The sequence below is a fragment of the Cynoglossus semilaevis genome, chromosome 13 (genome assembly GCF_000523025.1).
Source record: "Cynoglossus semilaevis isolate Cse_v1.0 chromosome 13, Cse_v1.0, whole genome shotgun sequence".
Taxonomy (NCBI): Eukaryota; Metazoa; Chordata; class Actinopteri; order Pleuronectiformes; family Cynoglossidae; genus Cynoglossus; species Cynoglossus semilaevis.
This window is the reverse complement of record NC_024319.1, coordinates 10476490-10487101: the sequence shown is the minus strand read 5'-3', so window position 1 is coordinate 10487101 and position 10612 is coordinate 10476490. Positions and strand designations below refer to the sequence as shown.

General features: G+C 38.2%; 3 protein-coding genes across 5 annotated transcripts; 2 read left to right on the top strand and 1 right to left on the bottom strand.

The window, feature by feature from the left end:
• Positions 1-174: 174 nt before the first annotated feature.
• Positions 175-1799, top strand: psenen (presenilin enhancer, gamma-secretase subunit). Its single transcript, XM_008323540.3, has 4 exons — positions 175-330; positions 671-749; positions 873-977; positions 1283-1799. The coding sequence occupies exons 2-4, from the start codon at positions 689-691 to the stop codon at positions 1420-1422; spliced, it is 306 nt and encodes a 101-aa protein (XP_008321762.1). The 5' UTR covers positions 175-330; positions 671-688; the 3' UTR covers positions 1423-1799.
• Positions 1800-2505: 706 nt separating this feature from the next.
• hspb6 (heat shock protein, alpha-crystallin-related, b6) lies at positions 2506-5488 on the top strand. The gene is made up of 4 exons (XM_008323543.3): positions 2506-3422; positions 3504-3661; positions 4352-4474; positions 4954-5488. Exons 2-4 carry the CDS (start codon positions 3506-3508, stop codon positions 5095-5097), a joined length of 423 nt encoding a protein of 140 aa, XP_008321765.1. The 5' UTR covers positions 2506-3422; positions 3504-3505; the 3' UTR covers positions 5098-5488.
• proser3 (proline and serine rich 3) lies at positions 5453-10452 on the bottom strand. Of its 3 annotated transcripts, none has more exons than XM_008323542.3 (12): positions 9849-10452; positions 9601-9703; positions 9267-9511; positions 8930-9081; positions 8733-8833; positions 8041-8126; positions 7619-7946; positions 6761-7257; positions 6507-6687; positions 6033-6203; positions 5685-5766; positions 5453-5589 (listed from the first exon to the last, which is right to left on the bottom strand). In XM_008323542.3, exons 1-11 carry the CDS (start codon positions 9857-9859, stop codon positions 5698-5700), a joined length of 1944 nt encoding a protein of 647 aa, XP_008321764.1. In that variant the 5' UTR covers positions 9860-10452; the 3' UTR covers positions 5453-5589; positions 5685-5697. The 3 variants fall into 3 exon arrangements, with proteins under 3 accessions (XP_008321764.1, XP_008321763.1, XP_024917614.1); XM_008323541.3 differs by having other exon boundaries at positions 6033-6213; positions 9849-10448; XM_025061846.1 differs by lacking the exons at positions 9601-9703; positions 9849-10452 and having other exon boundaries at positions 6033-6213; positions 8733-8819; positions 9267-9408.
• Positions 10453-10612: the final 160 nt, after the last annotated feature.

Genomic DNA, 10612 nt, shown 5'->3' with positions numbered 1-10612 from the left:
ATATATAGTAGAACAGGTATTACTAATTACTTAATACTTCACATAGTATCATACATTTTTGTGTGCAGTAGTAGCAATAAACAGCTTAACATTTTCTTCAAATGAAAACAAACATAACCGTCAAACGTCAAGGTATGCGAAAGCATATATTGTAACTATTGCCATTCCAGGACACTAGATGGCAGCATATATTTCACGTGACCGTGAGCCCGCTAGTACCCAAAGACTAAAAAGAAGATTATTATTTTAACCTGAAAAAAGAATCCGGAAGTGTTGGTGTTGTTTTTATTTCGTTCCTCGTCTACATTGTTTCTTGTTTAAGAACATCGGGTAAGGTATCACAGCCAGGTTAAATATCTCCACCGTCCGTGAATATTAGAAACCGACTGAATTTACACAGCGTTTTTATTCGATCGACACGGTACTTTGTTGCACACACTCGAAATGACACCGCTAAGTTGTCGAAATGCTAACATTAGCCAGATTTTCAGTCATCTGACAATGTTAACTCCGCCAAAGGCACCACGCCACCGCCCTTTCACTGGAGCGAACGTTTTATTAAATACAACTCCGTTCCATTAATACAAACTTAATTACAGCATAGTTTGATCCTACCGGTGGTTATTTTATTGTTAATTTTTAATTGAAACTTCTTACATTTGTTCAACAGAATCCGGACAAATTCACTATGAACCTGGAACGACTGCCCAACGAGGAGAAGCTTACTCTATGCAGAAAATATTATTTAGGTGGGTATTAGATGAAAAACCGCCCAGCAAAATTGGTATAATGTAAAAATGTAGAAAAAGACACTAACTAATAACTTAGATGAGCCTTTTTACATTTTTCTGTTTTGTTGTTGTTTTCACCAGGTGGCTTTGCATTTCTCCCGTTCTTGTGGCTGGTAAACGTTGTATGGTTTTTCAAGGAAGCCTTTGTAAAACCATCCTACACTGAACAGGTCCAGATAAAAACATGTAAGTCTAATTGATGCTACATAAACATTTTTACAAAAGAGTTTAGGAAATATTTCGTATCCTGATAGTTACAAAAATCCAGTACCCTCAGAACATTTAGAGCTATGTTATATGATCAGCATGTGTAACTAATTTATGCCAATAAAGCTGTTTGTGTTTAAAAAACTTTTAGGAATTGTGTAGTAAGATAAACCAGAATGTTTCTTCAATGTCTCACATTTTTAGGCCTAAAATTCAATTGATATGAAATGGAAAAATGCATTGTGTTACCAATGTACTGACTCCCTGTAATTTTTTTTTTCTAGATGTGAAGCGGTCGGCTCTTGGCTTGTCGTTATGGGTAGCAGTACTCACAACGTGGATAACAATCTACCAGCATTTCAGAGCAGAATGGGGGGCAGTGGGAGATTACCTGTCATTTACAATTCCTCTCGGTATTCCCTGAGAAGTTTTTGATGACAGTCACTTTGGAAATTACTAATGACCCACTGCAAAGGACCAACACATTTCTTTTTCTTGATAAAATGAAAGGGTTTTTTTTTTTTTTTTTGCTTTAAGGATTTGATCTGATTAGCTGGAGCCGAAATCACTAAGGTCAAAATAACCTTGAAAATTCTTGTAAAATTCTCAGAATTCCTTTTGAGAATATTTAGTTTAAGAATAGATTTTTCATCTTGCATATTAGGCAGTTTTTATTGTCAAACATCAGATGTGCATTAAGATTTGATTTTCTTGCATAATGATGTTAATTGTTAATATTTGTGAGTGACAACATATTTGTAGTTGAATGAATAAAAATGAATACTTGTTTCGCCTCTGTGACATCTGTGTGAGCTTTCCCTCTACAGACACATTCCTAATTCTTTGCACTGTTATGACGTCCCCTAATGTTTGGACAGTCATCGGCGCCTATTGTGAGACTCAACCATTTAATCCACCCTGCTCCCCCGTGTCCTCATCGTAACATAATCAGTGCCATTTTTAGTCTCCTCTGTCAAAGCTTAAGTGACAGGTTCCATATTACCAACAGTGAAAACATGTGCTGTCCACAGTACTGCTGACTTTATCAGCGTGTGCCAGGGGTGAAGATCAGCACATACGGTGCTTTTCGTTCAGAGGGGAGTCTCGCAATAAAATTAATTTATGAGGAGTAAACCTAAGAGTCCTTTCATGGACACTGCATTGTTTTTTATATAAGGAAGAAGTTGAGCTACAGTAGGACAAGTGTAACTGATCCACTACAACAGGCTACAAGAAAAAACACTAACAGGAGTATGACTCATTAAATCAGTTCATTCGGCAGATGTATTATTCTTTAAAATTGCATTCAAATAGTGCAGTGAACTATAATCCTAATTTTCTTTTCTCCTTTAGATCTCAGATTATTGTTTTGATAAAATTAAAGCATTTTTACTGACCTAGAGATTTCACTTACAGAGCTTTTTTTGTGTGATTTTTAATTTTATTACATTCCATAATGTGTTCACAAATGTAAAAAATGATCAATTATTATCAATGTCAATCTTTCCTAAACTTCAACTCAGACACTCTCAACTGATGTCCTTTAAACTATACATACTTATATGTAAATGGATGTTTAACAGTCAGACCATAACATCTCATAAGATAAAATATAGTGCTAACATATTGCTATTTCAGATCAATATCTGGATCATCACCAATCTGTGATTTACAGCATATTTTGACTTTGGGTCTACACCAGGAGATAAATGTATTTATGACAGTCTTGTGTAGACCTACACATGGATTTATTTTAGGCCCTGGTGTTGTCACTCAGATACTGGAGTCAGGGTTTGCGTTTGCAATTTGTGTTTGACAACTTTTCAACCATGGCGAAAGTGAGTGATGTGAGAATGTGGTTGATCGGTGGCACACGTGCTCCGGCATGTGTGGCGTGTCCCTGCTGTCACTGTCTGTCTGACCTTCAGCTCAGGAGGGTCAACAACGCCATCTTTTGAACTTATTTTAGGAATGACATTCCTTAACGAGCGAACATAAGGTGCGTGGTCTGGTAAGTGACAGAGCAGCAGCGACAACAACATTGGAGTCATCAGAATAAATGGCCACATTAGTTATAATGGATGAAAAACACATTAAGTCCACAACAGCTGCATCAATGAGCAAATAATACACTCTTAGCCCACATGACACCCAAGGGTAAACGTGTGGCTGCCAGCTGCTGAAGAGCAACACAGAAACAAGGTGCCTCACCATGGATTCCAAAGTCATTATGTAACTCTGGTATAAAATACAGCAGCAGTCAACCGCGTTCAACAAACAGAGGAAGAGGAGTCTCCAGTTCTTCAGTCAGTCAGTCAGCAGCAGCTCACATCACTCAGGACTAAACGAGCTTCAAGTCAGGGAGCGTCTGTCTGTACCTTTCCTCTCTTACACTTATTTGGATCAGGGGGATAAAAAAAGAAGGTAAGTTTTCTTCTTCTTCTTCTTCGCATCAGTTGCCATTATATGATATCAACCTCCTTTTTCTCACTCACTACTAATTAGAAATGGACTTCATTCTGCCTCCTACTTTACCGGCTGATGGGATCCCATGGGAGAAGGTTTTACCACCTCTCATTCCCCGGCTGAGTGGGACTCACGGACAGTATAACTGGTCTCCCAAGTTGCTGATGCCAGAGGCTGATAACACCAGTGCTGCAGAAGTGGGTGATTTCTTTCTTTTCTTTTTTTTTTTAGGGAAAACACATCATTGAACACACAAATCTATTTGGCAATAGTTTTCCTCCCACACATTTCTTAACATAAAGTTACAACTTGAGCAATATGTCTCTTTTTTAACCAAGAGGAGAAGAGGGGAACCAGCATGCAAGGTTGTATTTTCCATAATGTCCAAACAGATCAGAGCACTGAATAAAGTCTGTATTGTTCACAGTGGTTTTTAGGATTTTCTCAGATTAAAAGGAATGAAAAAAAGAAGAATATAAATAATGGTAAAAGATTAGATTAGATAAAGATATTAAATAATATCTTATTCTGTTCTGTAAAATTCCAGTTTCCCACAAGTACTTAATTCAACTGCAACAAAATGTTTACTCAATAAAATAAATGTAAACCTAAAATATAATATCAAGCAAAATTAGAATAAGCATGTTATACAACACTGATAGGATTTCACCACTGCATTTACCACATCTAGTAAACAAACTCTCTTAGCGAAGTTTTTGTGGACTACATAAAATGATAAGCTGGGCCACATTTGACCCACTAGCCTTATTTTTGATACTTGTGCTGAATATTATCTTACCAAAAACAGATGACAACTGAGCCTTTTATTTAAAATTGCTTCCCTTATTAAGAATTGAATTTGTAGTTTTTTGGACTTGTTTTGGCAGGTGAAGTGTGACGACACTGGGTTCGTAGTTCAAGTGGATGTAAAACACTTTAACCCAGAGGACCTGGTGGTCAAAGTAGTCGGGGATTTTGTAGAAGTTCAAGGAAAGCATGAAGAAAGAAAGGTTGGTAAATCTGGAAAGGTGTCATTTGGGCTGTTTGTTGATGTTTTTGTCAAGTGATGTTTTGAGGATCAAATTATTTTTGACACACTTTTTTCATAAAAATAGCTGGTGTAGAATGAGATGAGAACACAATATTCAGAGTGGATCACATCATCCAGTATTTTAAAATCAACCAGAATTATAATAGATAATATCCAAGACACTAACATTATGTTAAAAGATCCTCAACTAGGAATCTTTTTTTTGTTTGTACTTTATTGTAGATTATATGATATTACTTAATATTTATTTATTTATATTTAATCATGTAGTTAGAGCAGTATATAAAGTATTGGATCATTCCAAAGTCTATGTCTTTCTTAAAGATAAAGTCCCAAAATCTTGTGTTGTATTTACCCTCTAAAAGGCAAACTTAGAGGGTAAATATAATAAACCATCACCATCACCTAAAACTGTGCTTCCCTCTTTGTGATGCACAGAGTGATGGAGCAGGAGTTTCCACCAGGCAGTTTAACCGTCGATATCGAATCCCAAAAGGAGTAAACAGCCTGGCTTTGGAGTCAGCCGTCTCTCCAGAAAGCATCCTGATCATATCTGCACCGTTGCTGCGTAGTGACAACTGAAGGTCCCTCATCTGATCACATGTACTCAAATCAACCACATCACAAGATGCAGCCAATGCAATGGAAACGTTAATAACCACACAGAGTCAGAAATAACTTCAGGCTCCTCCAGTCACACAGCAACAGTCAGCTTCTGCCAAAACACACATTTGTCCTCTTCCTGGCACTGTCCTGATATTCCCTGCTCCCTGAGGTTTGTATATACTCCCCTGCTTTCCCTCTTCAACCTTCCAGAATATTCCAGGGAGACAGGCTTTGTAAATATTATGTTCAAATATCAAACTGCTGCTTGTTTTTCCTGAAACCTTTGTAAAAAGCACTGTATTGTAACTGTGATAAATGATGTGAAAATGTATATCTTCAAAGTCTTTATTGTTAAAATCCCTAGAAAGTAAAAAATCTCAAATTAATTTACTAAAATAAAAAAATAAAAAATGTCATCACGTCATATGTTGTTCATCAAGAAATGCAGCTAACAGAGCCTCCACTTCACTAAAAAGAAAAAAAAAATAGAGCAGATAATAAGGGATTTGTCTTCAAATTCAAGAGTTTTGGTTCATTTGAATATTTATACATTTATATTTTACCTGATCTGTCCTTTCACCCACTTTCGTTGTTTACGAAGGACTTGCAACAGAGGGTCATCTTCAAACTCTTCTTCATCAGAATCTAAAATGAGAAAAACAAATGTAGATGAAATATCTTAAATTGACATGACCCGCAACATTCTTCAGCCAATCAGAACTTTTCTAATTATTTCTGATTTCTAAAATCATGGACATGATTGACAGCTGCTTCCAGCAGCTGCACAGTGGGAGAGAGTTTCAGGATTTGACCTAAAAAGGTATGGAATGATGAGAATTTATAGGTCAGAATATAGTCTCCACAATTATCAACAGGGCAGAGGTCGATGCTCTCTGTTCCCTGAAGCTCACCTTCGGTCTCCCGCAGCAGCTGAGAAATGACCTCAGCAGAGTTGTGCATGTCAGACTGAAGAACTGGGGTTTGTTGAGGTGTTGAGACGGTAGCTGGAGGAAGAGGAGGTGGAACAGCCGAGTCAGACAACCTTTGATCAGGAGATGGATCCACAGGAGGGTACAGCATTTCTGAAACGGCCTGTCCATGTCAGAAAACATTTACATTTGTGAATGCACTTTTTAAAGTACCATTAGAGCCAGAAAAATCCATTCATATTTTTGCAACATATGCACAAAGAATGTCATTTACCCATCACACAGGTTGCAATTTGTCACAATTAGTGACAGAATTATTTCTGTCACGATTTCTCAAAGTGGATGAGAATGTTGCAACGATTTCTCAAAGTGGATGAGAATGTTAACAGCAAAGTCCCAGTATTCATTCATAATTATTACACTTCTAACTAAATCAGTAAAGAAGAACAATTCTACCTGTGCCAATGCTTTGTGAACTGGAGAAGGCGGGGCGACTGGTTCAACACAGCTTTGAATGGATAATATCCGACTCTGCTGCAGGTCCGTCTCAGACATGACTTTTTTTGGAGGTTTTTGTTGCAAAGAACTTTTCTTTGTGGAGTTACAACCATCAGTGTGCTCTTCCTCAACGGTGTATCTGTAAAAGAAACAAAAGCCAGATCAGGCCTCTGGATTTAATTTTCGTAAAGTGTGTGCGTTTCAAAAAATACCTTGTTGCTTTCTTTGGCTTTTTGTTGCTTTTCTTCTCCTGCCCGTGGGAGCCTTTCCTCTGAGTTTTCACTTTTAAATTATTCCCAGACATTGTGTTTTGAAGAAGCCGCTCATTTTCTGCAGCTTCAGATGATGCACGTGTTGGGGAACGTTCAAAAATAGACTCCTGAGTGAAAATATTGGCTGTGTCGACAGGGGTGTGAGGCTTTTTAACGACAATATTAGAATGAATTTCATGCATTTTGTGTGAAGCGTTCTCCTGCGTGCTAGCGTGGGATAACTGGATGGAACAGGGCAGCACATCGCAGAGAAAATGCATGTGGGCAGGAACGTGGGCTAAGGGCTGATGTGGAGACACAGAGGAGTCAGAGACAACAAAGGCGGAGGAGGAAGAGGGACCAGGGTGAGATGATCCTGGGCCTCCTTTAAGAAGAGCAGAGACGTGTGGACAGGAATCTCTCTGTGAGAATTCAGGAACTTGGGAACCTCCTGGTTGCTGCAGATTAGAGGATAAAAAATATTATTTTAAAAGAGAATTATCATTAATAAATATTAGGTCTTATAAACTAAAACCATGTTAAATCTGATTTATCACGGGGCAGATGTGGATCAATCATGTTTAATCATAATTAGTTATGTGATTAATCAAGATTGGTGTGTTGATTGATTTAATTTGTGACTAACCCAAATTATGAATTATTATGAAAAAATGTGGACCCTTCAAAACACATGCTGGTTGGTAAGATGTTATTTTGAGTTGAACTGCTGAAGTGAAACGAAAACCTTAATCCTGCACATTCATTAACATGTGTTTAAATGTATATACAAACACAAAGTATGATGTTTAGTATAGCAACCTTGCAAGGATGATCCTGTTCACCACCAGGGGGATTGAACGACACAGAGGGCTGCCAGCTAAAGATGTTACCATGACGAGTGTGTTGTTGCTGGGATTGAGCCCAATCCCTCGCCTGCTCCATTTTTCTCCTTAAACGCCACTGGAACAATATGTCATCTTCAGGGAGCGTAGTCGATGCCAAATTTGGAATGACACCAGGAGGTTTTATGAGACCAGGAATCTGAGGTCTTCGCACTGGTTCATCCACGCTGACAGGAACAGAGAAATCTGAACTCCCCAGGCCCTCTGAGGTGACTGGGACAGATTCCTCACTCAGAGTTCCCTCTCTGTTTGGGGAAAGAAAGACAATTGACTTACTCTTTAATAAATTCATTCAATTATTATTATTATTATATATTTGTTATTTCCTGGTTTTCGTACCCTCTCAACAGAAGTCTTCTGGCTCTCTCTTGTAACTGTAGTATCTCTATGACTTCAGAGTCACTGTGGAAAGTGTCAGACAAAACCTGAGACAGACAGAGCAGACAGAAGGCTCAGTAAACCCAGGTTTGAGTTAGACAGTAATTGCACTCACAATAATGTGTTAATAAGTAAAACCTGATTATTTAGTTTTATTATCTTATACTTATAATTTGTTTAAAGTTAAGTTAATTACATTCAGGAGCATGATTTAAAACTTACGACTAGAGCCACAACTGTCCCAAATAAGGCAGCATAAAAACAGAGAGGTTTCTAAATGGACACGTGGTGTGATGTTGAAATGCTAATATTTATATTCTGTTCAATTTCAGCCTCTGTATACTTTTTGCAAAGTAGGGCATAGGAGAGAGACCAAGATCCATAACAACAAAGTCCTAAGAGTAGCAAAAAAAAACCATATAGAGCAGTGGGGGTTTCTTTTCTCAAATGTCAACCAACTGTATAGGCAACAACTTACATCCAAAATCTATTTAATGTTTACTGAAATTACAAATAGCCTAAATTCTTACTCCCAATGATTTTTTTTATTTTTTAAACCAGCAGTAGAATTTCAGTTTTCTTCCACAGCTTGGGGTTGGATAGTAACACAGCTATCTTATAATATCCACCCTCTCCTGGACACTCAGACTTACAGATTCCCTGGACGGTGAAGGAGATCTGTCACCATGGTGGCGGTCGGATGGATTAAAAAGGTCAGGCCTGTCGTCGTCTTCCACGGGCTGGAGAGAGTGATCTATTTAGGATGATTACAGTATAAGTATGTTGGCCAGTACAAAATGAAACTATAAACTGTTTCGGGTTCATAGCTGTACAACAAGATAAAACAAACCATTGTCATTTGTTTTAGTTGGCGTAGAAGTGGACAGCAAAGACGGAGTTGACCTCCACCAAAAAGGCAAACCCTCCTCTCCAAAGGCAGAAGCTGACTGTTGGCGCTCCTCTCGACTCTGTGGTCGACCATGGCGAAAACGCTCTATGTATCTGTGAGAACAAAAGGTCAGTGTTGGTTACATGAAGATAAAAAAAATAATAAATGTGACGGTATCTTTAATCTTAGCTTTAAATCACAATTATCTTTGCACAGTGAACGAGATGACAGTTTTAAATTAATATATAAGATGATAACAGAGGATATTCAGGTCAGAGACTGTGAGTCTACGACATACTTTGCCAGTGTTGAATTTTCCTGAACTCCTGGCTGTGAGGAAATTCCTAATTTCTCTGCCACTGCCTTCTGTGCATACGTCTGCACATCAGATGTAGTTGAAGTGTTGGCAGGAGGAGATCCATCTTCAGCGGATGGCCAGGACTCAAAAAAAACAGGCTGCTCATGTGTAGCTTTCATACTTCCCACATCTTCGCTCTGTGGTTGGTGAGGGGGTTGCTGGTTTGAACGTACAGTACTTGATGTCTTGAAGAGACAAAGAATATAATGAATCAGAAGAAAGAAAACGTATAACCGTGTACTCCAATTTATCTCAGACTTATGTATAAACCTACTGTCTTTTTCTTTTTTGTGGACAGCTTCGGGCTTGGGTAGTAGTGCGTGTTTCCTACTTTGGATGTTGACTGGAAAGGATTTTGTCTTGTGAACAGAGGACCACTGTGAAAACAACACATGATAATTAATTGGGAATTATTCCGTTAATGGGCTGTAAAATCGAATTACTAACCGCAACTGTAATGGTGCAACTTTGGTTTGTAGGTTTCAAAGAGGGTGCGATGATAAATGAATATGTATTTCTTACCTGGATTTCATCACCACTCCTTACAGCCAGTCACAGCTGGGTGATTATCCGAACACTTTGGATCCAGATTTCAGTACAATGGTTTTGTATTAAAGCACATGACGGCCAGTGGTGGTTGTTTTGGTCACGTCAAATGTATAAAGTTCCATAGATTCAGACGGCGGTACGAAATACAGTTCGCTTAAAACACGACACATAAAGTAATTGTTGTCGCTATGTCACGAACCACTTCACCAGGAAAAGTGCTAACTTCTTTAAAGGATTGCACCTACTTTACTTTTCATTAAAACAACAATAATTCGATTAAACCCAGAAGTGTGTCACTCTTTGTCAAGATCGTTACTTACGCCTAAACATCTAGCCAATAGGCACTAGCTACAATGATAGACAATACATTCAACCAATCATGCGCAGGAACATGGAAGCACTTGAGCCAATTAGGTAATAGAAAACAGGCAGCGCGCGGAAGAGGAAAGTCTACAGCGGCGAATGATTGTCCAAAACAAGCTAAGTTAGCAACGGTATTCTAGGCTAGTTATTACCGAGTTATTAGCGATTGAAACATATACAATTTGAAAAACAACTTAACTACCAGATTGGCTATATTTTGAGTCGATTCATGGGAAGCCACAGATCTGTTGTTAGATACTCGCACTACCTCTGACGGTATATAATTAAATGCCAAATGCTAAGTTCCACAGTTAGCTAGGGTTGGCGTTAAGATTAGCAAACAAAAACACATTTTATACTTACCACAGAAGAGG